Source organism: Lepidochelys kempii, chromosome 10 (assembly GCF_965140265.1).
Source record: "Lepidochelys kempii isolate rLepKem1 chromosome 10, rLepKem1.hap2, whole genome shotgun sequence".
Taxonomy (NCBI): Eukaryota; Metazoa; Chordata; order Testudines; family Cheloniidae; genus Lepidochelys; species Lepidochelys kempii.
In genome coordinates this window covers 44,660,821-44,688,067 of record NC_133265.1, presented here as the reverse complement: position 1 = coordinate 44,688,067, position 27,247 = coordinate 44,660,821, and the positions used below count along the sequence as shown (strand labels likewise).

General features: G+C 51.1%; 1 protein-coding gene across 5 annotated transcripts in view; it reads right to left on the bottom strand.

The window, feature by feature from the left end:
- Positions 1-9,223: 9,223 nt before the first annotated feature.
- The window catches only part of CPEB1 (cytoplasmic polyadenylation element binding protein 1), a 78,430-nt gene continuing 60,406 nt past the window's right edge, over positions 9,224-27,247 (bottom strand). For 4 of the 5 annotated variants that reach the window (XM_073363185.1, XM_073363187.1, XM_073363188.1 and 1 more), the window contains 8 exons: positions 24,622-24,871; positions 24,060-24,173; positions 23,265-23,369; positions 22,194-22,330; positions 19,767-19,965; positions 15,104-15,198; positions 12,471-12,551; positions 9,224-10,634 (listed from right to left, as the gene is read on the bottom strand). In XM_073363185.1, coding sequence (XP_073219286.1) covers positions 10,524-10,634; positions 12,471-12,551; positions 15,104-15,198; positions 19,767-19,965; positions 22,194-22,330; positions 23,265-23,369; positions 24,060-24,173; positions 24,622-24,871 — 1,092 coding nt within the window. In that variant the 3' untranslated portion in view covers positions 9,224-10,523. The remainder of the gene's footprint in view (positions 10,635-12,470; positions 12,552-15,103; positions 15,199-19,766; positions 19,966-22,193; positions 22,331-23,264; positions 23,370-24,059; positions 24,174-24,621; positions 24,872-27,247) is intronic. The other variant, XM_073363186.1, reaches the window with a different exon arrangement.

Below are 27,247 nucleotides of genomic sequence, written 5' to 3'. Positions count from 1 at the left end.
GCAAGGGGAAAATTTGGTGGGGGCAGAGCACCCACCGGCAGCTCCCCTCCCCTCCCCGCCCCACCCCCGGCCCTGGCCCCAGCCCCAGCTCACCTCCGCTCCGCCTCCACCTCCTCCCCTGAACGCGCCGCCCCACTCTGCTTCTCCGCCCCCCACCCCAGGCTTCCCTCGAATCAGCTGTTCACGTGGGAAGCTGGGGCAGGCTGAGAAGCAGGCCATGGCTTTGTACTCAGGACCAGGGAGGTGGAGGTGAGCTGGGGGGATGGGGGGGCGCAAGGAGGGCCGCCCGCACCGCAGCAGGTAACCCGGGGGGGTGCAGGGGAACTGCTCCCCACCCCGGCTCACCTCCGCCACCCTCGGCCTGAGCGGGAAGCTGCCACCTGCTTCTTAGCAGCCCCGGAGCACCTAGAGAGTCGGCACCTAAGGCGCCACTTTTGATGTGATCAGTGGGGAGCGGTTGCTCCCCCAGCTACGCTTCCCTGCCCCTAGGAGCCAGAGGGACCTGCCGGATGCTTTCTGGGAGCTGCCCCAGGTAAGCACCTCTGGAACTCTGCACCTTGCCCCCTGGCAGGTGCCTCTGGCTCTTAGGGGTGGGGTGGGCACCCACTATGGTGGCCCACGAGACCCTCCTGCCTGGTTCTGGGGGCAGTCAGGGGACAGGGGAGGGGGGTGGATGGGGCTGGGGGGGCATCAAGGAACGCGGGGGGGTTGGATGGGGCAGGAGTCCTGGGGGTTGGGGGTGGGCAACGGCCCCCTCGTGGGGTGAGGAAGGAACCCGTTGTTAAGATTTTGGCAGCTCATCACTGGGCAACTCCCATCTTTTCATGTATTTATACCTGCTCCTGTATTTTCCACTCCATGCACCTGATGAAGTGGGATCTAGCCCACAAAAGCTTATGCCCAAATAAATTTATTAGTCTCCAAGGTGCCACAAGGACTCCTCATTGTTTTTAAGAAATCACAGATTTGTCAAGAACAAATTGTGTCGAACCAACCCAATAGCTCTCTTTGACAGAGTAACAAGTCTTGTGGAGGGGGCGGGAAGCAGTAAATGTGGTGTATCTTGACTTTAGTAAGGCTTTTGATACTGTCTCGCATGACCTCATAAACAAACTAGGGAAATTCAACCTAGATGGAGCTATTATAAGGTGAGTTCATAACTGGTTGGAAAAACATTCCCAGAGAGTAGTGATCAGTGGTTCACAGTCATGCTGGAAGGGCATACCAAGTGGAGTCTCACAGGGATCAGTTCTGGGTCTGGTTCTGTTCAATATCTTCATCAATGATTTAGATAATGGCATAGAGAGTACACTTATAAAGTTTGCCGACGATATCAAGCTGGGAGGAGTTGCAAGAGCTTTGGAGGATAGAATTAAAATTCAAAATGATCTGGACAAACTGAAGAAATGGTCTGAAGTAAATAGGATGAAATTCAATAGGACAGATGCAAAGTACTCCACTTAGGAAGGAACAATCAATTACACACATACAAAATGGCAAGTGACTGCCGAGGAAGGAGTACCGTGGAATGGGATCCGGGGGTCATAGTGGACCACAAGCTAAATATGAATCAACAGTGTAACACTGGTGCAAAAAAAGCAAACATCATTCTGGGATGTATTAGCAGGAGTGTTATAAGCAAGACACGAGAAGTAATTCTTCCGCTCTACTCTGCACTGATTAGGCCTCATCTGGAGTATTGGGTCCAGTTCTGGGCTCCACATTTCAGAAAAGATGTGGACAAATTGAAGAAAGTCCAGAGAAGAGCAACAAAAATGATTAACAGTCTAGATAACATGATCTATGAGAGAAGATTGAAAAAACTGGGTTTGTTTAATCTGGAAAAGAGAAGGGGGGACAGTTTTCAAGTACATAAAAGGTTGTTACAAGGAAGAGGGAGAAATTGTTCTAGTTAATCTTGGAGGATAGGACAAGAAGCAATGAGCTTAAATTGCAGCAAGGGAGGCTAGATCCTCTAAACCAGGGTTTCTCAACCCATAGGTTGGGACCCAAAATTGGGGTTGCCAGAATGTTTCAAAGGGTTGCTTGGCAGCTCCTGTCCCTTGCTGCTCCAGGCACTGCAACCTCTGGGGTCCCAGCACCACCCCGGTTTGACCCAGCTGGCATGATGACGAGAGTCCAGGTAGGACAAATGTGAGCGACAACTCCGGGTTGCAACTCCACTTACACAAATTTGGTCCAGTCAGGTGGGCAGGGCCAAACCTGAACTGTGCTGCAACCCCAGAGGTTGCAACCCTGGAGCAAAGAGCCAAGTCCAGCCAGCCCCACAACAAAGGAGCTGCAGGAGCCACCACTGTGGGGGTGAGTGCTGGGCAGGACTTGACCGAAATCACCCCAGAGCCTCCACCCCAGACAAAGGGCTGTAAACATTTGCAAATGGGTCCTGAGCCTAAAAAGCCTGAGAACCACTGATCTAGACAGTAATCGAAATATCTGAGATAGTGTCTTCAGTTTGCAAGAATTAAATCCAGCAAAGGGGGAAGTGAGACGGAGGGATCCTGGCTTTTCATTCTAAAATGCTAGTTATCTTGAGGGAGTCACGACTTGGCCAGTCAGAGCTCTTAGTTTGGGTCAGATCTGGAAGTGACCAGATGTGAGCAGGCCAAGGTGTGCCATGCAGGCAGATGGGCCACACTGTCATAACTTTCAGAGTAACAGCCGTGTTAGTCTGTATGCGCAAAAAGAAAAGGAGTACTTGTGGCACCTTAGAGACTAACCAATTTATTTGAGCATGAGCTTTCGTGAGCTACAGCTCACTTCATCGGATGCATACCGTGGAAACTGCAGCAGACTTTATATACACACAGAGAATATGAAACAATACCTCCTCCCACCCCACTGTCCTGCTGGTAATAGCTTATCTAAAGTGATCATCAAGTTGGGCCATTTCCAGCACAAATCCAGGTTTTCTCGCCCTCCACCCCCCCACACAAATTCACTCTCCTGCTGGTGATAGCCCATCCAAAGTGACAACTCTCCACACAATGTGCATGACAATCAAGTTGGGCCATTTCCTGCACAAATCCAGGTTCTCTCACCCCCCACCCCCCTCCCAAAAACCACACACACAAACTCACTATCCCGCTGGCAATAGCTCATCCAAAGTGACCACTCTCCCCACATGAGCTAGGGCACTCTGCCAAGGAGGTAAATGTTGACTAAATGTTTAAGTCTGTATTTAGCATCTGTATAGCTTGCTTGGTACCATTTATTTTTCCAAGAGTGACTAGGGTTTTTTTTTATATTATTAAAAAACTCTTCCTCTGAATTTCTTTACCCAATAAGGTTACCAACCAGCTAGCAAGTGAGGCCAGTTCTTAGTTTCTTTGAGAATAGCTGTTTCTGCTAGAAAGAGACCCGGAGAATTTCCAAAAATCATCATTTGGTAATCTATATGCAAGAGTTACTAACTGATTAAGATATGACATCCAATATAATAGGGGACATGTCCATCATATATGGATAAAGTCTCCTCTTCCACTATTTCCTCCAACAATTATCCTCACTCCATCTATGTACCTTGTACTTTCACCAGACAAGTTCTATGGAGTAAGTGTTTGAAAACACCTGAGACAAGGTGGGTGAGATGATCTTTTATTGGACCAACTAAAAGACGACCTCACCCACCTTGTCCCTCTAATATGCTAGGACAAACACAGCTACAACACTGCAAACATCACAAGATGTTACGCTACGCAATGTGGGGTTACTGGCCATCTCTCCCAAGAGACAGCACATTGATCCAGGATCATCTGTCTATTCACATTCTTCCTCCATCATGGCAGAGGGACATTTGGCAGGAAATTGTCAGAGGCCAGTGTTTCCCATTACATGTTACAGTTGTTTCCCATTTATCCAGAAGCCATTGCTTCTGGAAAACTTGCATCCTATGCAAAATAGCTTTTCTAGAAAGCTCTCTAAGGCAGCCTAGCCTGAAGGTCCTGAACCATGGACAAGTGCATAGGTACTAACTTTCTCTGGCGCCGGTGGGTGTTTGCGCCCCCCGACCATGCCCTGGAGATGTGGGTGCTTGCGCCCCTCCACCCTTTCCTCACCCTGCCCCCATTCCAACCCCTTACCCAAAGTTCCCACCCCAACTCTGCCCTCTCCCTAACCCTATTGGGCCCCTTCCCCAAATCCCCGCCCCGGCTCCGCCTCTTCCCTGAATGCACCGCATTTCCCCATCTCCCCCCTCCCTCCCAGTGCTTGCCGTGCAAAACAGCTGTTTCACGGCGCAAGCGCTGGGACCTAGGGGGGAAAAAGCGGGTACGTAGCATGCTCAGGGGAAGAGGTGGAGCGAAGGCGAGCTGAGGTGGGTGCAGCCCCAGAGCACCCAAGGAGTCAGGCCTATGGGCGAGTGAACCAGATACATATGAACATTTCTAGTTAGGTTTCAGAGTAACAGCCGTGTTAGTCTGTATTCGCAAAAAGAAAAGGAGTACTTGTGGCACCTTAGAGACTAACAAATTTATTTGAGCATGAGCTTTCGTGAGCTACAGCTCACTTCATCGGAACTGTGAGCTGTAGCTCACAAAAGCTTATGCTCAAATAAATTGGTTAGTCTCTAAGGTGCCACAAGTACTCCTTTTCTTATTTCTAGTTAGAAGTCTTTGGTACAGAACTGGCCAATTGCATATTCCCGGCTTCTGGTTCAAATGAAGCATTTCCCCTTCAGGCGAGGCACTGTGTCCCCTACATGTTTACATACCAAGTGATTTGCCTCCAGATAAATTTCAGCATTTAAATTATTCCCAACAAGATTTGGCCTTAGCACCTCATTGTGGAGAGAAGCGGCTTCACCTCCTTACCCCTCGTTGTTTGGCTATAGCCAGGGGTGAAAGTAAGTCGAGTGACTTATTGGTACTCTGGGGCCAGCTCTGGCCCCTGGAAGGGGCGTGGCCTAGGGCAGAAGGGGCAGGGTTGAGGGGGTCAGAGCCAGCCCCAGCCCACCCTGTAAGGTAAGTGCCCGCCCCGCCCACTGGGGTAGCAGCAGCAGCCGCCCAGGGTTCCGGGAGGTATTTGAAGGGCCCGCAGCTCCCCTGCTTCTACTGCCCTGGTCCTTTAAATAGCTGCCAGAGCCCTGGAGTAGCAGCCGTGGGGCTCCAGTGGCTATTTAAAGAGCCCAGGCAGTAGAAGCAGGGGAGTCCCAGGCCCTTTAAATAGCTGCCAGAGCCCTGCAGCCACTACCCCAGGGCTCCAGCAGCAGGGCTCTGGAGGCAATTTAAAGGACCTGGGGCTCCAGCCACTGCTGGGATCCCCAGGCCCTTTAAATTGCCCCCTGGGGAAGCCGGGCTGCCCCAGTACAGTTCACCAGCTCTTGCCGTATCAGCTTACTTTCACCTCTGGCTATAGCCACAACAGGCTGGGAGGCTGCAGGGTCAGAAGGGCATTTTCCTTTGGGCTGAGCAGCCCTCACTCACTGCTGCATTCATGGTTTAAATTGAAAGGCAGCTCTGCAAAGAGCTACAGCTGCGCTGTTCTGACAGCCACAGCACTAGCCTGCAGGAGGTAGCTCCTGGGTCATGCTCTAGTCGTAAGCAGGCAGCAGATAATTACATCTCCTACATGGAGTAAAGGGTCAGCATGATGTTGCATTCTGTTTATGGAAATAGGTTTATGAGGGTGAATATAATTAACTAGAATATGCTTTATGTAAAAGGTCTCTCATATGGTATCATTACCAAGCTTATGATCTGAATGTGTTCATCCCATTTGTTTGCAAATATTATTGCTCTGTCTGGAGTTAGGAGAATAAGATTACCAGCAGGAGAGTGAGTTTGTGTGTGTATGGGGGTGGGGGGGTGAGAAAACCTGGATTTGTGCTGGAAATGGCCCACCTTGATTATTATGCACATTGTAGGGAGAGTGGTCACTTTGGATAAGCTATTACCAGCAGGAGAGTGAGTTTGTGTGTGTGGTTTTTGGAGGGGGGGTGAGGGAGTGAGAGAACCTGGATTTATGCAGGAAATGGCCCACCTTGATTATCATACACATTGTGAAGAGAGTGGTCACTTTGGATGGGCTATTACCAGCAGGAGAGTGAGTTGGGGGGGGGGGGGCGGAGGGTGAGAAAACCTGGATTTGTGCTGGAAATGGCCCAACTTGATGATCACTTTAGATAAGCTATTACCAGCAGGACAGTGGGGTGGGAGGAGGTATTGTTTCATGGTCTCTGTGTGTATATAGATTTCAGAGTAACAGCCGTGTTAGTCTGTATTCGCAAAAAGAAAAGGAGTACTTGTGGCACCTTAGAGACTAACCAATTTATTTGAGCATGAGCTTTCGTGAGCTAAGATTAAACTTGTATCACTAATGTAAACATGGTAAGTGATTCGGAAGCACCCTTAATGGCTTCCAATCACCTGTAAATGGCTCTGTTTACTTGCAAACCTTCCAGGCTACATGCCAATCAGCCCTGGAAGAATGGAGACTAGGGGTCTCACAGGACAAGTGACCATGTCACATGATACTGGAATCCATTTTAAACCTGGTGCTTTTCCATTTAGAAGGAGAGGTGGGAAGCTAGAGCCACAAAGGATTCCTGCCTTAGGCCAAAACTATAAAAGGGGGTGGAGCAGAACAAGAGCTGCCAGTCATGAGAAATCCCTGATTACCACCTGAGCTGGAATTAACAAGAACTGTACCAGGGGAAAGGATTGGGCCCAGATTCCTTCCCAGTCTGGTCCATGAAAGCCGCTTATTGGAACATCTGAGGATGAGATTTACCTGTATTCAGCTTCTTAATGTGTTAGGCTTAGACTTGTGTTTTATTTTGCTTGGTAAGTTACTTTGTTCTTATTACTTGAAACCACTTAAATCCTATTTTTTATACTTAATAAAATCACTTGTTTATTAATTAATCCAGAGTAAGTGATTAATACCTGAGGAAGCAAACAGCTGTGAATAGCAGGGATATAGAGGGTGGACAATTTATGAGTTTAGCCCAGGATGGGTACACTTTTTGGCCTGAGGGCCATATTGGGGTGTGAAATTGTATGGAGGGCTGGGTAGGGAAGGCTGTGCCCCCACAAACAGCCTGGCCCCTGCCCCCTATTTGCCCCTTCCTCCTTTCCACCCCTGACTGCCCCCCTCAGAACCCTCAACCCATCCAACCCCCTTGGTCTTTGACTGCCCACTCCCAGGACCTCCTGCCCCAATCTGTCCCCCCCCTCCAGGAACCCACCTGCTATCTAACACCCCTGCTCCCTGTCCTCTGACTGCCCCCGCCACCCCCAACCCCTAGCCACCACACCTCTGCCCCAACAGGCCCTCTTGGGACTTCCATGCCTTATCCAAGCCCCTGTTCCTTGACTGGCGCCCTGGGATTCCCTACCCCTTATCCAACCCCACCCCCCTGCCCCCTTACTATGCCTCTCAGAGCAGCTGGACCTCACAGCCCCACTGCCCAGATGGAGCCAGCCTTGCTGTCTGCAGGGCAAGCTTAGATTGGGGGAGGGAGGACTGCAGAGGACTCTGGGTGCTGGAGACAGGCGTACTTGCTAAGCTGTTTTCAGGTAAGTCTTCAGCTTTGGGGGCATGGTTCAGCCCCTGGGTCTGCGTTGCAGCAGGCTTGTGTGTCTGGCTCAACAAGATAGGGCTCTGGAGTCCCAAGCTGGTAAAGAAAATAGGCTCAGGTAGTTTCAGCACATCAGGTGACAGTCCCAAGGGGGTCTCTGTGACTGAACCTGTCAGTCAAACAGGCAACATCCTCATGAAAGCACTACAGCAGCACGGATAGTGCTGTAGTGTGGTAGCAAGTATCTACAACTGAAGGGGTTTCCCATCACTGTAATAAGTCGTGCCCTGAAGAGGTAGTAGCTAGGTCAACAGAAGAGTTCTTATCCACCTAGCAGTGTCTACACCGGTGGTTAGTCAGCTCAACTACTTCTCTCAGTATGTAGAAGTCTTACACCATGGGAGATGTAGCCAGGTCAACACACCCTAGGTCTAGGCCAGGCCTCTATTATGCTGCTGTACTAGCATAAGGTACTGTATAGCAGTGTAGCTTAGTTAGCTTTACTGAACCAGAATAAGCTATTCCAGTAGAAGCACCTATGACAGAAACAGCCTGCAGGTTTTTTCCTACTACTTTAGTGCAGACAAGGCCTTCATTTCTAAGTCCCCTCCAGGCCACCCCCGATGAAAAGGCTGAAAAAATTTCTAAGTCCCTGCTCAGCCATCAGGCCAACCCCATTCAAAGTAATGGGTTGACCTGATGGCCGGCAGTCTCACGGATGTCCAGATGGGGTCGCCAAAGGTCCCCTTGGCTGACCGAGGGAACCGCAAGGTCGGATAGGTTTTCAGATTGGTTCCACTAAAACGGCGGTTGGATTTTTCGACTAGTTCATTCTGACAGGCGCGAGGAGATTTATGAGGACAGGTTTTTCAGGACCTGTGAGAACCAGAGATGAGCCTCGGGGACCAATCTGCACGTTGTACCCGATCTTGCAAGGGGGGGAAGGGGCACCTTGGCAGGTGGGGCAGCCCCTGGCCCTCTGTGGCCCCCCCCTTTTCCGGCTCTGCCTCCGGGGACCCCGTCATCCCCTCGCACCCCTGGTGCAGGCCCGGTGGCTTGGATGCGAACTCCAACTATCAGTGCCCCCAGCGGGGGGGGAGGGGGCGCTCCTCTCTCGCCTTCCGATCGATGTGGTGCTCATGCTCGCGACAGGAAGGGCCCTTCACAGGCCAGCGCCCCGACCGCAGGGGCGTCTGGCGTTCAGGCGGATTGGGTCCCTCTTCCCCTTTGCGTCCCCCGACCCTGGGGCCGATTGGGACTTCCCTCCTTGGGGGGGCAGCTGGGCACATGCCCGGCCCTCCGCACCGTGGGGCCAGCCGGCCGAGATCTCCGCCATGTGAGGTCGAGCAGCTCCAGCAGTCCACCCAGGGGTCCGAAAACCCAGGGAGTCGCGAGGCTCAGCAGGGCCAAACACTGTCACAAGAGCAAGCAGGGGCATGCTGTGGTCCCCCGCCATGCCCGACAGTCCTTCTCCACACACACTCCGGGGCATGGGCCATGGGTGGTGGAGCCTCCATTGCTGTCGGTGGGACCCTCGTACCGCCCTCTCGCTGGAGCCCTAGTAACCCCTGCTGCCCTCCCTGTGCACACAACTGCTGTTCAACAGGGAATCTGTTTCCCCAGTGCTCTCCTATGCAGCTCCTTCCACCTCCCTGCACATCCCCATTAAAGAGACAGACTAAGAACTGCTGCAACGTGTTTATTATGTGCCAAAAACTACACCACAGCTTACTCCACACATCTGTAGGAGAGTGCAGTCTTGCCTGCATATACTACAATGAGGTAGAGACTTCACACACAGCTTCACAAAAACCCCACAAAGAGCAGCTGGGATATGCAACAATGCAACATCAGCTCAGCAGGAAAAAGGGAAAAAATATGACACTGGTTCTTTGGCACACAGCTTCCAATAGAGGGGAAAGTAAAAAATAAATTATAAAGTTCAGAGATCCCAGCAGCATTTCAGTTGACTGCACTGTTGCTTTTACATTTCTTAAACAAAGGGAAAGGGACTTGTCCCCTCTAAGAGAAAGGGCTCCTATGAACCTTTGTCTGCCCACCAAGATGCAGCCCTTTTTTAGCTCAGTTACAAAAAAAAATTAAGTCCTGTGACTTTGTGATTAAAAACCCTCTATCAACCCCCCTTAAGTGCAACTTAAAAAAGTGCAACAAACTATTTAAAACTATATACAGCAGCTCAGAGATCGTTTATCCGGTCCAGTTTCAAATCCAAAAATCCTGTCCTTTTCTCGTTGCAAACCCCCTTGATTCACAACTGTGAAACTTGTCTTCTAACCAGCAGCCCCAGACACAAATTGCAATAATGTTAAAAGCTGCCAGGAAAGAAAAATTCTTGTTTCAAACGACTTAAAAACCGTTTTAAGAGTGTAAAAAGGAACTGGTAAAAACCCTCGAGCGTAAAATATGAAATATGATTTGGTTTAAATGAAGAGCAAAGTCTCCTTTGTTGTTACAGTAAAAAACACCAGCTGAACATTCAGTTTATGCCGTTCAGATGGGGGTTAAATGAATGGAAAGGCACTGTATGGCAACTGCAAAAAAATGGAGCCAATGAGACCTGCATTATTACCATCAGTATTGCAAGGAATGTAAAAAAGCGCCTTTAATAAATAAAAAACCAAGGTGAAGGCATCTGCATAGACACCTTCTCAAAACATGGCCCTTTTTGCTTCTTGTCAGCAAATGAGGAACCAAAGTCTGGGAACTGCAGAATCATTTGAGGGGCCCTCCCCCCTCAAAAAAACCCCAAACAAAACCCGACAAAATTCACTGTGCATTAGTGCAGAAACAAATAAAGACCAGCAAGTGCAAACGTGAATGTAAGATTTCCCCATTAGTCCTCAGGAAGCGCGTTCCCAGTCTGGGTCTGGCACTGGCAGGCACGCTCGTGCTCTCTCCACTTGGCAGGTTAACAAAAGAACTTTCTCCTGCAACTGCGGCAGCTCCTGATGCATCTGCTGCCTCTCTAGCTGGAGTCTCTGTTCTTCTGGTTGCGCATCAGCGGGCGGTGGTGACGCAGGACCTCCATGGAATGTTGCCAGTGCCAGCAGGAGCGACAGAAGTATTTGAAGCAGACCTATGGGAAGAGATGGGCAGGGATTACTGAAGGGGCTCATGGCAAAGCTGGGGGAAGACTGCTGCAAGCAACCGAGTCTCTCCTGAAAGGAGAGACTGGCTTATGGGATAAGCAGTCTTGCCTCTAGAGACCAGTTAATTTGAGCATGCCAGGAGTGATCCAGCATCTGCACTCATCTCTTTGGTGTCAACAGAAGAGTCCTTTGCTCCTGAGGGAATTCAGTCTCTGCTCAATCCATGCTCAGTTTCAGAAGGGCACAGTGAGAGGGAACATTGTGATGCTGCCTCAGTGCACATGTAGCGAGGGAACATCAGTCTCCAGGGTCATTATGCTGGCCCCTTGCATTGGTAGTATTTAAATGAGGGTTTAAAGTAGACTTGTTTCAAAAAACCCAGAGACCAAGTCTTCTCCCTGGTCCAAGAGTCCTGCTTCGGGAAGTACACTGGTCAGGAAACCTTTACATGGCGGAGCTGTATTACTTAGAGAGGGCTATAGTACATTAACTGCTGAATTCAGCTTTCCTGAGTATAGTAGTTCCATTCACTAACGAAATCTGTCCCCTTTCAATAAAAGGAGAGACGAGCTTCTCTTTTCCAACCTCTTATGAGTGCACTCCTTAATTCAGGGGTGTAAAGCACCCCCAAGCACCCATGCATTCCTACACCCATGGACTGCAGCTTGCAGCACTGGCCATGCCTATTTCATAGCGTTACAGTAGGTGTTAGTGACATGTTGCACAAGGCTTGTAGATCAGTGTTTCTAGACTATGGTTCCCTCTCCTAGTAAGCTCAAGTCAGCTTGATCCCTCTTCTACCACAGGTGAGTTGTTCCTTCCAGGGGAGTACTGGCATCCCAGTCAAACAGTGAAATTAACTATGTTTTTGCATCAACCTTACAAATCTGTCATCACTCAGTTTAGGTCAGCGGTGGCACCTGGCTGCTGGATCCCCCAGATGAAGGGGCCAGAAAGACATTTCCTGGCTGAGCTTTTCACTCTGGAAACGTTTCAGTCTGTGCAACTATGAGGGTCTTGAGACACCAAACATGACAGACTGCCCTGCATTAAGGCCCCTCCCTGTTCCCAGCTTGCTTCTCGCCTCCAGACCCCACTTCAATACAGATATGGTTTTAGCCCTCACATGCAGGTAGCTTATGTCTGTTTCTAGCCCTGGTGGCTTGCAGATCAGACCTCAAAATACCCCACTGATTTAGCTCAGCAGGCCATTTTATCTGGCTTTGAGCCAGATGCAGCAGGCTGTAGGGCTCCAGTCTACAGTCCCTCGCTACCTGCACACCAAACGCTCCCAGGAGTTGGTGTTAAGTGGCCATGATCATACTGTGCAATCAGCCTAGTTATTACCTCCACCCAAGGCTTGCTCTTCTGCTGCAACACTAACCCTGCCAGGGCCAGTGTCAGTAAACTCAGGATTTTCATGCAGAATGAGGAACAAGAGATGGCACCTTGCCTGCCCCAATGTGCTATACCAAGGGGCTTTCCTGCCCCTAAGTGCATATTCATCCCCATCCCCGAGCACTGGCTAGTGTCCTTAGCTATGCAGGCTGGGAAGGCATCTGGATCCCCCAGGGGGGCTGTCTGAGGCACCTGACCAGGAGTGAGATAACAAGCATTCCCAGTGCCAATGCGTATTCTGTAGCAGACTTCTAAAAACACTAAGTATGCTAGTACCCTCTGTGTGCCCCTTTGTCACTACTGCCCAGGAGCTCTGGGGACAGAGCATGGTCTACTCCTCAAGGACATGCTGCATGTGAAATTCCTGCTCCTGGATTGAGCACAGCTGGCTGGTAAGGGATAATCCCCAGTGAAGGCAGCGTTACCTGGTCTCTGCAGAAGAAGGGACCTGGCTGGGCACTGCAGACTTGACACATGGAATCTTCTAGATATGGGTCAATCTGAACCTGCACAAGAGCAAGGAGAGTCAATCAGCCTGAAGTCAGAATACCGGGTGGGTCAGGTCAGGAGCAGCTCTGCTCTGGCTGGGCCTGTGGTGGTGCAGCAGCAGCTGTGCAGAGAGGGTGACTGTTTAGGCAATGCCATGCTTGGGGTGGTTATGTGCATTGTGGGACAGCACGCATGGCAAGCCTCTGGGGGCTTCAGTTCTCAGCACTATTTCCAGACAAGCTCAGACCAGGGGTGATGAGAGGTTGTCCTCAGCAAACAGGCCACCCAAGTTCAGCTCTTGGGGCCCCAGGGTGATCAGAGAAATAACCATCACTTGTCCAGAAGCCCACCCAGACTGGACTGGGGGAGCATTTCCCTGTTGGGCTGACTGGGGCAGACAGTCCAGGAGCAGCAAGCAGCTCCCCTACAGAGAGTACCCAATCAGTTGCAGCAGGGGGCTGGAGTTGCTCTTCCCTGGGCAGAGTTAAAGGACCCAAACCACCCCACACTGCTGGCCCCAGGGACAAACTGAAGGGGTCTCATGCACAGCTCAGCACCCGGCAAGCTCTTGACCTTCAGAGAGGCCAGTAACAATCAGGTTTGGGCAACACAACCAAGGCCCATCCTGTAACACAAGCTGGGGGCGGGATGATTTAACTGGGAATTGGTCCTGCTTCGAGCAGGGGGTTGGACTAATGACCTTCTGGGGTCCCTTCCAACCCTGATATTCTATGATTCTATGATTCCCAGACTGCTGTATGGAGAGTCCCAGAAACCCCATTTACAGGGGGCAAAGCCTCTATCTTTCTCTGCAACCCCTGTCCAAGTCAGTGGGCCTGTCCCAAGAAAAAAAAGAGAGACTGGCTGGTGTCCACTGCATTCACCACCTGCATACCAGGCCACACCTGAGAGTGGACATGTCCTACTCCAACACTTTCAGACCACAGCCACTTCACTGTTGCTGCCCAATGGTCTCTGGAGATGCTTGCTCCCCAGGACCATGGGGAGTGGCTACTCTAGTGCAGGGTCCATGGATATGATACTAGCTGCTTGCAGAGGGGGAAATCTGCCTGATCACCCAGCTCTCAGGTTCACCACCCACCCCAGAGATGAGAGGAAGTGGCCAGATGAGCCTTGAGGGTACATGCCACGCTGCAGCAGTGTGGGTGGCACCGGAGGACAGGCTGTGCTCCCCTCATAACAGGGGCCAGCTAAGAGGGGGCAGGAGGCCCCCGGCAGGTGTCCTGGGACACGCCAAAGGTATCTCTGGAGGCAGGGCAGACTGCAGCCGTTTGAGTGGGAAACCTCTTGGGCCACCACTACTAGCCCATCTGCCTCAGTCAGGCCTGGAGCCACTTCCCATCGGTCCCAGCTACAGGGTCCCCTCCCCACTCCAGACAGCTTTGGCTCGTCCCTGGGCCAGAGCTCTCAGCACAGGCTGAGCACCCCTACTGTCTAACAGGAGGCAGGGTGACAGCCTGAGGGAGTGAGTAGGGCTGTGAGGGGTGGGGTGAAGGACTGCTTAGCGCCCCACCTGCCAAATGTGCCCAGCTCCTAGAGACAGTTACTGGCACCCACCCACAGCAGGGCAGCCAGCACAGTCCCATTTACCCCATGCCAGATGAGTGAGCAACCTGGGTCCTTGCAGTTAGAACCAACCCCAGAGTAGTTTTCCCACTCCAGAGGGACTCCCATGGATGGACATAGGGATGGCATTTCTGGTGGTCACTCTCCGCCCTCATGGTTGTTTGCTCTCTCGCTAGCACTCCTGAAAGGGCTTATCTGGAGCAGCACTGATGGGGCATTTCCAGGAGCATGGCCTCTCAGATATCTCCCCGCCACTCGTGGACCCAGCATCCCTGGCACAGGCAGATTTACTGGTCTCATCCGGCTCCAGCTGGAACGCTCAGGACTGGTCATTAGGCAGGGAAACCCTGACCCAGCCTCAGCCACTTCTTAGTGAAGACAGCCCAGGGCTTGTATTGGCGCTGGAGCACTGACCACCACCTCTGGAGTTGGGCTGGAGTGCAGACACCGCCAGCCACAAGGAGCCCTTCAAGAGCTGAGCCTGACAGCAGAGGACCTAGAGTCAGTGTTCCCAGCATGCTTGGGGTGTGGACTGGCCCCCTAATGATGGTGCAGTCACAGCTATATCCTGTAGCCTAAAAGGAACTCATTCTCAGGACCCCAAAGCCCAGCTTGATTGCTAGGTGAGCAAGCTGCCATGTGGGATAGGAGCAGAGGCAGGCCCAAACACTGCTCGTCCTTTCCACCCCATCACCACCTGCTGGTGACAGGCATCAGCAACCCCTGGGAGGATCCCAGCCAGACCTCTGGACAGGACTGTTACAGGGGATGAGGCCAAGGAACAGACTGGACTGACTCTACAGCATGGAGCTGGTGGTGTCCTGGTTTGGTTTCCTCTGCAGACAGATGGCCTGAGGCTGGGCTATAGGTAGCCAGCAGACTAGTGGTGTTCAGACAGTGTGTCCAGAGGTAGAGCCTTGTGCCATTTGCCCACCAGGCCAGGTAGCCCTAGCAGAACCTCTCCTACTGACCCCCCACTTACCTTTTTAGTAAACTTGGTGGTTTTGATCTCCACGAATGCAGCGCTGACTGCCTTCAGATAACTGCGCTGGTTGTTAAAGGTAACTCGGCCAGATCCTGAAATGAGCCAGACCATTAGTGCAACACTAAGAGGAAACTATTCAGAAGCTGGTGGAAAATCTTCAGGGTGAGCTGCCACCAACCCAACCCCAGAACCACCCAAAAAACTGAACTGCAGCTTCTCCAGGCTCTGCTCTTTCAGGCCTGAGGAAAAGCTACCAAGGCAGCTAGCCTAATTCTCCTAGTATGAGGCAATCAAACCATGTTCCATCAAAAGAATATCAAGGCTTTGTGGCTATGCCTCCCCAACTCCCACACTTGTGGGAACACATGGAAGCATAGCATAGGAGTTCAATGTGGTTTATGGTAAAGTCCATTCCAGTGTTGGTTCTGCAGGGGGGATACACTGGGTACACTGCCTGCTTGGGGACAGAAGCAGACCAGTCACTAGCAGTCAGGATACCCTGCCTCCTGGAGTTCCTTCCAGCTGAATGATCATGGCTGCAGAAGCAGTCTTGTGTCTATTTTTCTGACCTAGGTGTGTTAATCAAACCCTTCCAAGTTCATGCATGGTTATCAGTAAATGTCTGTCAGTGATTTCACTGCACACACAAAATGAGGAAATAACATTTCCAACGTTAACCATGGATTTACAGACATGCATAATAAGGAACAGTTTGAGAAGGAGTTTGATTTAAGGGTATTTACGTTGTATGTTTGACAAGTGACGTTGACAATTCTAAAGCTTTAACTTTTTGAAACTCAGCATCTGTTAATTGTCTGACCCCTCCTTTCACAACTGAAAATTTAAAATTGATAAATGCCCATTACTATTCTGTCAAAATTAGAGAAAAAATAAAAATCATGTCCTGCCAAGCCTAACTGTGCTCTGAGAAAGAATTTCTACTGCAGGGTAAGTTCTACCTAGTGACAAACCCAAATACTTGGATGTCAAGTTTCCATCTATGCTGGATGATCCATTTGTCTCCAGAGTGGGCTAGATCCATGAAGAAAGTTCAGACATACATGCATATATTTCCCCAGTCTGAGCTCAGGTCCATGGATTCATTACAATGGGATTTTCATAGTGTGCCTCCAGGATAGGAAACAGGATGATCCAAAACAAGGGTTTTTTCTACACAAGTCTCCATGGGTGCACTAAGGCAAGGAGCAGTGTTCTGCCAAAAGAAAGGATGTGGTGTTGGCGAAAACGGGATGACCAACATGCAGAACTTGGTGAATTTATGTACTGATGGCTAATATGGCTGTTTGGTAAAGTCTCATGTATTCAGATTTGCTATTTTGCTTGGACAACTCATATCCATAGCAAGCCCTATGGGCCATGGCAACACAAGATCAGATTTCCCAGTAGATGCACCACACAGACTGGCCTTTTGTTTTTCATTGTGGCCATCTTAATCTTGTTCACGTTCTTTGAGAGGAGTGCTTGTACTTACAGGCCTGAACTGAAGAGGAATCCTGTAATGGAATTCCCCTCAGTACCATGCGTTTGTCCCGAATTCAAGATACTCCAGGAACCATTCCACTGTGTTTGCTTCAGCTTTCCTCAATAGAGACCCCTGATCAGAAACACTGTCCATGACCAGCAAAATGAATTTCCTTCTTCCTAAAGCCAATGTTACTGCCACTATGATGCTGGGGAGAGTCCCTGGGAGCACATGCAAGATCAAAGTTAGGAAAAGAAGATGGTTTTATTTGTCTGCAACATGTAAGTTGTCAGATAGTAAAATGGGAATGCTCTGAAGATAAGCTTTCATTAGGAACTTAGATGTTTCAGACAGGGTCTTGTTCTACTTATCTCAGATATACAGAAACTGGGAACAGCATGGGGAGTGGGTTGTAATGCTCTCATCTGAAGTCTACAATGGCTGATTTCATTCATGTCATAATGTTTCCATGGGTTGTGGAGACTGGGGCTGGGACAAAGCTGGCTCTGAAATTCTTGCCCAATCCCAGCAAGTGCCTCCTCTGGACAGTGACCACAGACCTCATTTGATCAAAGCTATAGGTAGGCTTTTTGCTGTCAAAGAGAGCCTGGCATCAAAGGGCAACTACTGACCTGGCACTTGTTCTAGTTAACACTTGTAAATAGGTATTTTCTCCTGTTCTAGTTCACGGATGGCTTCAGCTTGCCATGTGTCCTGAATTCCTCTATGAGTCTGGCAGGAGTCAGGATTGGAAATTGCCTTTTCCGATTACTCTGAATAGCCTCAGCTTTCTATAACACTTCTCATTGTAATCACTAAGACAGTTGGGAACTCGTATGTGAGCCCCTGATCAAAGACCAAAGACCAAAGCCCAATATACCAGCATGAAACAGATTTGAATCCCACTTTTGCTGGTGAGACCCCCTCAGGCCATGTGATTTATAGGTCGAGAGAGGCCATACAGCCATGGTAACACTGCTTGTGAGAGCATGCAGGAGACCAGAGAGGGACAGACAGCTCAGTTCTTTATTCTTGTTGGCCTGATGCTGCTTGACAGCTCCCATGGTGGAAGAAGGGGCTGAGATGAGACCTGTCAGGACTTGGCTGGTGAAGGGTCAGTAAAGCAAGGAGGCCACTTTCAGATAAGAGTCCATGGAAATAGGCACATCTCTGGTGGTGATCCCAGGACAAACTGACTGGTGCACACTGAGAATCCTTCAATCCCTACAGAATGCAACCTTGGGGTAGAAGAAATGGTGGGCCTAGCAGCCCTTTACTGCCTGCTGGTTCCTCCACATCCAAGCTGCTACTCATCACCTGATAGCCATGTGCTGGGGTAGGAGGTGGAGGTTGTGGTGAGGCATGGCAACCCTAAACAGAAGCTGGAGAAAGCCAGGACTCTAGGGCACCGTGCTCCACACTGGCAGCTGGGAACGACAGCCCACACTTCCCAGTGTGGGGACTGGGACAGGGATTTCCTGCCATTCCTACACACCTTCTGAGACAGAGGACTGAAAGCTATCTTCTCTAGTGCTGCTGCAGATTCCAGGTGTAGTTCACAATACTCTGTACACTCTTGCTTGACAGTCATCCCCAGTTTAAAACTATTTTACTACTTGATTCACAAACTCTGGTTCAGGCTGCTGGCCCTTCTCCTCAGAGGAATAACTCCGTGTCCCTGCACACCTAGTTCAAGCAGCAGGTCCAATGCAAAAAGAAAAGACCAGGTGTGATCTGCCTGCTGCACCCCATGAAGGTGGGAATCCAGCCCTGGTTTGATCATACATTTCCACTTTGAGTTTGTCCCCATAATCCAGCTTCACAGGTGAACAAGACTGTGCTTGGTTTGCTCCAAAAACACTTCCCATGGCTAGTGATCTCAGAGGCTGAAAGCTTAGTCTCCCCTCCCCAACATGGGCCAGCCCTGGTGGGGTGTCAATGAAAGGCTCCCCAGAAGCTCAACACCTTTATGCATGGAATCCACAAGGGCAGGTAGGACTGTTTGGAGGTCTCAGATACAAGCAGGGATCAAAGGGGGCTGTCCAAGGGGGAGGGAGCTGGGTGTGAAGGCCCCTTACTGCACTAGCAATGTCCGTCCATACATGACCTGCAGAGAAGAGGGAGTGGCTGAGCTCTGCAGTCAGAGGTGAGGATACTGGTGTGAGCCATAGGGATTTAGGTGCCATCTTCCACCTGTCGTGCTGCCCTTCTGGCATCACTCCCCTCCTGGAGGTGGAGCCACCTGCCTTGGAGTCAGTTCTATTCCAGCCCTGCCTCCTTTCCTGCCCAGGGCTGGGGGGCATACTGTGTCCTAGTCACTGAGCTGGCTGAGCTCCCCAGCAATAGGGGGAGCAGAAGACAGACTTCCTTCGGCCACAGGTTCTCAGCCAGCCTTGCTCCCTCAGTCTGGCATGAAACCAGCCACTGCCAACATCTTCGCAGTGGGAGCAGAGCTGAAGGGACCATCTCCCGAAGGGTAAACGTAGCCCCAGGACTCAGCTGGGAACCAGCTATTGTAATGTCTGGAACTGCAACAGGGAGGACAGCGGGAGGCAGAACACTGGAGGGACCACCAGGAGATGGGGCATTCTGACAGCCAGGACTGGTTCTGCCCCCAGCCGCCTACACTGCCCACTGTAATAGTGCTGTGGACCTCAGCCCAAAGAAATGCCTTTTCCCAGGAGACAGAGACCCCTGGGGCTAATAGTGCAATTCATTCCATCAGCCCTAAGCAGCATCAACCAAGTGCTGCTTGAAGAGTGACTTGTCCACTGTGGTGGACGAGTTGAGATTAGTCACAGGAAGCAGAGGAGTACAGTAAGAATCCTCCCTCCCAGGTAAGAGGACGGACACTGCTTAGAACAGCCCTTTTGTTAGGGGCTGCAGGCCTGTCATGGGTCCCACCAGCTTTCCTAGCCACATACCTGACACTCTGGGAACTGGGCTGCACTTATTCATACACTGCCTGGGACTCTGCCCTTGTAAACCAGATAGTCTTTTTCACCTTCTTCCCTCCCCCTGTGCACTCCAGTCATTGGGGCAAGGGAACTCCTGGTTTGCAGAGTGGCTGGTCTGCTCTCTGCCCCTCAGAGTGGGCAGGGCCCTGCCAGAAGAAGTGTCAAGGGGATGTTTACATGCAGCTCGAGGTGATGCAAGGCCTGCAGGGCTCACACTTACCAATAGGATACTTGTGCTTGTCCGTGTCGATACCAGCATAGACCACCCCTCCAAATAGGTCATTCATGATGGCTGCTAGGGCCTCTGCGTTCAACATCCCATGCAGGGCCCCCACGAAGACCGTCTTACTGGGATCAAGACGTTGGGATGGGCTTCGCACGAAGTTGCTGTCTGCCAGGACCCAGGGGATCACCTGCACCTGGAACCCCCATAAGCAGGTAAGTCACCTGTGAGCTACAGCCTGGTAAGCTAAAATCTGGGGCTGCCCAATACTAATATCAGTGGGTTACTGGGTCCATTGCAGATAGGCTCCGGCCCCTCAGGAGCCTTGTTGTTCTGGCCTCGTAGCAGGGCCCTGCTGCCTTTGGAGTCCAGAGTTCCCTGCACCATGCAGGTCTTGCCCATTATCACAAGCTACAGTGCTCTGCTCAGCCCACTCTGCACAGCACCATTTTAGGGGAGTGCCAAAAGACTGCCCCCACTAAGAGGTAATGGACCCTACATCTCTCTGCTGGATTTTCCATTTGCCCCAGTGCTAGCTAACTGGGCTCCCCCACCTGTCCTGAGCCAGCAGAGGTACTATTCCAGCAGGATATTTGATAGCTACCTGAAGGGGGGGTCCAAAGAGGATGGAGCTTGGCTGTTCTCAGTGGTGGCAGATAACAGAACAAGCACCAAGTTGAGGGGGGGGGTGTCCTAGGTTGGATATTCGGAAACACTTTCACTAGGAGGGTGGTGAAGCACTGGAATGGGTTACCTAGGGAGGTGGTGGAATCTCCATCTCAGAGGGTTTTTAAGGTCAGACTTGACAAAGCCCTGGCTGGGATGATTTAGTTGGGGATTGGTCCTGCTTTGAGCAGGGGGCTGGACTAGATGACCTCCTGAGGTCCCTTCCAACCCTGATAGTCTATGAAATGTTTCTGCCTCTTGAGCAGCCAGTTCCATTAGAGCCTTGATCCTAATCTGCACCGCTGCAGCCACCCCACGCCAGCACCACACGCCACGGGAGCAGTCCCATCTGTTGGAGCGATGCCCCAACACAACACTGCAGTGTTAGGCTGGAATCAAAAGCACAAGTCCCTTGGGGCAGGCAGCCAGGAACCAGCCAGGCAAGATTGATTTTACCTACTGTCTGTACCTGTATTTACTGCCCAGTCACATCGCCCTGCAGAGACCTATTGCTGGAACAACTCAATGCAACGTCCCACCTATTGTCAATTTTTACAAATGGAAGCTCCTGTAGGACAGCTGATAGAGGGCTCAGAGCTAAAAATCACCAAGCCTGAATGCGCTATCAGTGGCCAGACAACAGGAGGGCTGTCTAGAGCACCGTGCTGTTGTTCCTGTCCAGATAAGAACTGAATCTCAATTCTGTAACCATGCAAACTTGTACAGCTACTGTCCAGGCTGCACCTGCCCTGTGGTCAGAGCAGGTTTCTGTCTCAGAAATTCCAATCGAGCACCTTTTACCAGCCCTAAGATCACCAGCCCCCGGATTGAGACAGGCAGTCTAGACTATATCTGGGACCAAACATATCCACAGTTGGAATAGCAATATGCATTATGCATGAAGGCCATTTGTTCTGCAAGCAGCAGGCAGGCTTGATGGAAGATCCAGGGAGCCAAGCCCCTCTCCCCACAGAGCAGTGTAAAAATAACCCTGGCTCTCTGAGGTGGTAAGTGGTTCTCATTCTATACATGCTGAAACAGAGGATCAGCTGCTGGCATGAGGCCAGAGTCCACAGCAAATCCAGAATCAGTCTTGTGGGCTGGTGGATTGAGCAGGGACCTCCAGTGAGGGTTCCCAACCTCCATGAGTCACGTGGGAGCAGGATATATCAGGGAAATCCTAGGAGCTGCCAGCCTTTGGTTAAAGGCTAAGCAGCTCTGCTCTTCTGTGCTGCTGCTTCTCACCTTTCCTCCCCATCCTCTGTCCACACTGCCTCTGCTGCAGGAAAGCTCTGGGCAAAGCTAGCCAAGAGCCAGCTGCCTGACCCACCCTTGCTGCTCCATGCTCAGCCAGCTCCATGTCTAAGCAGTGCTTCCCGGGAGCAGGATAGCCAGCCGACGCCATAACCCCACCCACCCATGGTTTCTTGCTGTGAAGCATGAGGCTCATGGGAGCAAGGGTTGAGTGGAGAGCATTTGAGGACCTTTTCTATAGGCCATGCTGCTGCTCTGCGTTAACACCCAGATTAGCAGGTGGGGGAAGGAGGCTGGCAGACAGCCCATCAGCCAAGTATTCTCTGCAGAGGTTGGCTCCAAAGGCTTCCTCGCCAATGAGTTATGGATTTCAGCCTCCTAGCAGAGCAGTACCAAGGACACTGCTGCACCATAAGCAGCCACCGACCCTGGTTTTAGTCGAGCAAGCATGAGCTCAGCAGTGTCTTGTTTTAGTTGAGCCGGAGGGCTACTAAGTCCACTGACCTCCTTACAGCGCATCCTGCGGCTGGACATCTTGAAGTAGTACTCACTCAGGCCGTCAGGGCTCAGCAGGTCTTGGGAGCAAGCCTGCAGCAGGGCCCGTACAGACTTCTCTGACTCAAACACCAGGTAGACATACCCTGGGGGGAGGGGGAAAGAGCACAGAGTTAGAACAGCAGCACCTGCAAGAGGGGATCATCCCTATCCCAGCCCAAGCCTTTTTAAAGGCCCCTCAGCAACCCCATTTGAACTGCATCCACTTTAGTCTTCTGCTGCATGGAATGGGATCAAAGGAACAGCTAGCGCTCAGCCCTGTGCTTTATCCTTCCACCTGTACCATCACTCTGTATGTTCACTGGAATCTGTTTCAACACCTGTGTCAGCTACGTGGTTGGGATCAGCATACAATGATGGTATCAGTGTCACAAGTGATGGGTGTAACTATTCTGGCCAGAACATGCTCCCAACAGACCAGCATCCTTGGCTTCACTGCTATGATGCATCAACTCAGAGCTCTAAGTTCACGGAGGACAGCACAGAAGTGTTTCATTAAGTGCTAGTGCTTGGATCCCAAGACTTAATACACTGAGCCGGGTCATTGGGCACCTAACCAAACCATCTGATTAACAGTTACCCATTAGTCTGATTAGTTTGACTGTTCTTGGGCAGACAGTCCAGGGGGACAGAATTCAGCTTGCAGCAGATTAACTGTAACGAGCAGCCACGTACTGTATTTAACTGCCTGGTGTTGTGCGCCAGTGCAGGACGCTGACACTGGCTATGGTGCCTGGCAATCCAGTCCCACCTCGGGGTTCTGGACCACCAGCTTAGCTCTGGGCAGGAGTTCCCCATATGCTTTCCAGTCTAGATATGCATTGCCTAACTCTGGACAGGTTAGCAGCATTTTAGTAAGAGAAAAGAAGCCGTGCTACCCTTGTGCAGAACAGGGAGAGAGCGGCGTGTTCACCCTACAGTGCTCGGTCCCATCTAGTCACCAGCATGCAGCCGTGCCATCCCAGCATCAGTGCTGTAACATAGCATGGGAAAAAAATAGGCCTACCATGTCTCCATTACCTTTAGGCATATTACCTTTGGGAGGGCAGCGAGGGTGTTTGCCATCCTTACCAGGCCACTCCACGCTCAGTGAGCCAAACACACGGAAGGTGTTGATCAGTCCCGCTGCACACAAAGAAAGTCTCATTCAGAGGCAGCGGGAGAGCACACCCTGGAAATGCAAGGACTGGGATCCCTGGAGCCATCCCTTCCCTAGGGGCTGATGCCTGTGTGCACGACTAGCCCCCCTCTAAGAGGGACTGAATGGAGCTGTGCTATGGCCAAGGCAGCAGAGTTCAGTGCTGAACCAGGGCCCCCAACAAGCATGTAGGTTTTTAGGCAGAGGCCAGCGACTTCAATGGGTCTAGTCACATGCTCAGAGTTAAGTGTTTGAGTACTGTGCTGAAATGGGACAATGGTGGGTTAACCCCCAGCTACTCAGTGCCTTTAGAGCCATTTGCTTGACATTTTTCTGAGTGCATGGGGGTGGGGGTGGGAGAGAGAATAGTGAGCCTTTGAGACCCTCCCCACACCAGCCCTGGGGAAGGTATTTCACAGACTCCTTTGGAGACATCCAGTTGTTGCCAGCTGCCAAGTTGTGTACAGAAAGCTCTCTGTATTTAGCCTAGTCCTGCCCTGGCAGGTTAAACACCCTGGGTGCATGGAGACTGCCTGCTGCAGCGTGGAGCTGTGGAGAGAGCTGACAGCCCTAGGAAAGGGGTGTAGTGTCAGGGCCCTTCCTGAGGCACCCTAGCAACAGCTTCAGGACTGGCTCTTGTAGAGGTCTGCAGCCCAGGAGTGCAGGAGGCTACTTACCTTCCGTGATATCCCATGGAACACCTCCTAGAAACACTTTGCAGGAATAGACCGGGTTCTTGTAGTTCCGGGGAGGGAGCTGCCCGCTCCAGGTGCAGGTTGCCTCGTTCACAGCTTAAAATAGATGCAAAAGTAGCTTTATAGGACCATTTGGAGCTATTGCAAGGTATGGATAAGTTTCTGCCTAGCTCCCTGGTCTGATATGGTCTCAGGAGGCTGCCACATTCAAATAAGGATACCGCTTCTAGTCAAGAGTAGGTACACTTGTCCATACAAGGCTACTTTTCTGCCAGCCTACCAGACCCAGAACTGCAAAGAACAGTATTCTCGCATCCCAGCGCCACCAGCTGCATCGAGGCCAGTCTCCTCTAGCCCCTACAAGCGAGGGTCAGCAGTTAGGTGACAACTTTATGGAGCACACTGCCAACTTAGACTGTAAGGTCCATGGGGCCAGGACCATCTTCCTGTTGTCTCTCAGACCACAGCCCCAGTGTGCTAGGAGATGTAGACTGGGCCCATAGTAATGTAAAATAAGTGATGAGACCCCCGAGCCCCAACTTACCTGCTGCTTGCCTATGAAGCCTGGCCTCTCTTTCAATGCTGAAAGGGTCCTCTGGTGAGTCCAGCAGGTCCCAGGAAGGCCATACAGATGCCCCAGGCCACCTTTTAGATGCACTGGCTGGGGAGGAAGTTACTGCAGCCAATGCAGCTTGATCTTGATCCAGTCGTGACCCCACACCTATCTTTAAGGGGTCCCTTGACACACCGCTGAGGGGCAGGAAGGGCAGAGGTGGGGAGATCCGAAGGCTTGACTGCAAGAAACAAAGTGCTCTGTAATCCCCAGTCCAAGGGGATACCCATGACAGCCTGAACTCCTACAGGGCAGCCAGCAGCCCTCCTACTTGACAAGAGGAGCAGGTGTTCCTACCCAGTTATGCAAGCCAGAAGGCAGGGTCCTTTTGCGTTTATGTCTATTGAAGAGTAATCGCATGGTTAAGTCACTAGTCTGGGATGCTCCCTGTTTAATCTGGGGCTGTGTTCCATCTGTAGGAGGCAGATTCCTCCTTCCACCTTAGGGCTGTCTTGTCACTAACTAGAGTCACGGACTGTGTGTCCAGCACATTGCATGTTGGAGCCTGGCCTTTATGTGCTACCACAATGCAACACAGGAAATGGGCAGGCACTCAAGGCTGCGATGTTTGGATAGCTCAGTCTTACAGCTGCTGACAGCAGTGGAGGGGAGAACCACTGGCAGGCAAGGCACATATTTGGATGCTATGTGTCAAAGCCACTTGAAGGTGGCCAGCAATTCTGGTCCATAAATCTGCAATTCACCATCAAGTAGGAAATCTGCTAAGTCATGATTCCACGGGGTGCGAGACCCAGTCTCAGGCACATCTGCCCTAAGAATGCAGACAATGGAAATGCTGCCCCCTGAGGGGAAGAGTTCCCTCCTGGTACCCACATGGGGCAAGCCCAGGCTGCCCTAGTACTAGTCTGTCAGACAGAGAGCAGGTTCTTACGCAGCATCTACCACTGATCACTGCAGGGTGGTCACTGACATTTAGGCTGGCTGCAGGGGGCAAGTATTTGGGCCACAGGGAGCCAAATGATGGCCAGACTGGTAGAGTGCAATCCAGAGTCCTCCTGACATGAGATTGCCTTTCAGTACTCTTCTTCAGCTGGGCAAGATATGCCACAGCATGGATTCCAGACACTGCTTCTCCACAGCAGGGTACTGGGTGAGGCAGGTGACAGGCCTGCAGCTAGCACCTGGTGTTTGAGATTCCAGAGGTGTCGCTCTGATCCACTCCCTTCCTTCCATAGTACCTAGAGCTCTATGGAAGCAGGTCCCAGAGAAGTCGGTTTCAGACTACAATGCTGAGGGGGAAGCTACACTTTGATCTAGGAGACCACATACTAACAGACCAGCTAGAGTAGAACTTTCAGGCACAGGACACTGGGCATGGGGATCAGGATCAGTTCACTCAGGCTAGAAGTAATGCTCTGGATGCGATACGTCTTGCCCATAAGGAGTCAAAGTTCACTCCAAATGGAAGAAGGTTGAACACAAACGCTCTCCTCTCAGACTAATTCCTCTACTGGTCCCAGGCAAGGTTGCTCTACAGCAACCAGGCCACGTCACTTGTAGAGATCTAGGTCGGTGTTTACAGCCTAAGGGACTAGCAGATCTTCTAGTCTGACCTCTTGTGTGTCACAGGCCATCAGTGCCACATAGCAACTGCATACTGAACTTGGTCTAATAGAAGATTAGATTACCCATCTTGTCTCTAAAATTAGCAAGTAGTATTATGGCCCATGGGAGGCTGGACTATGATGTGCCAAAGGCAGAGAATAAGAGGGACAGAGGTGCACCAGTGCCCCTGCAATAGCAGGGAAATGATTAAGTGAAAGATACTCAGATCATCCTGGCAAGTGACCCAACCACACTGCAAGGGAAGGCAAAAACCCTTGAAGTCACTGCCATTCTGACCTGGGGGGAAATTCCTTCTCCACCCCCCCATATGGTCAGTTACTCACATCCTTAGGGGCTAAGGCCTTCCAAGGATTAAAGGCCATCTCAACAGACTATCTGGAGTCCAGGGAGAGCCTGACTTTCTGAAGTACCTACTGTTGCTGGATTTTGCACCATTTCCCTTTGTGGCTCGGGGAGAAAGTCTTGGGTAGGTATACAGTAGCCTGCAGGTCTCCTTTGGGTTTGGCTACAGGGATGCTCTGAACACCCAGTCTGAAAAACCCAAAGCACTTTAGGCTAAACAGAGGCTGCAAGGAAGTGCTGATCACAGGGATCTCCAGCAACACCTCAGAAGAGGAGAGGAAACTCCTATGACATATTATTCAGGCTAGCGGAGCAGTAGACTGCTTGTGGCAGAAAGAGTGGGTATGCAGAGAAGAGGTCTGAGAAGTGAGGTGGGCGAGAACTGCAAGCTGCAAACCAGAGCAGAGGCATTGCATGGTGCTGACAGGCTTGGAGGAATTTGTACACTGAACCCAAAGTTAATGAGCCTCAAAAGAGCTGCCCAGAATCAGCTAATTGATTCTCCCAGGACAAATGGGTTTGGTATCTAAGACTACAATTTGAAGACATCTGGACATCCACGGTCTGCTAATCTAGAATCCACAGCATACAGCTGTGAACCAATCAAGTGCATTAGGAGAACACTGTA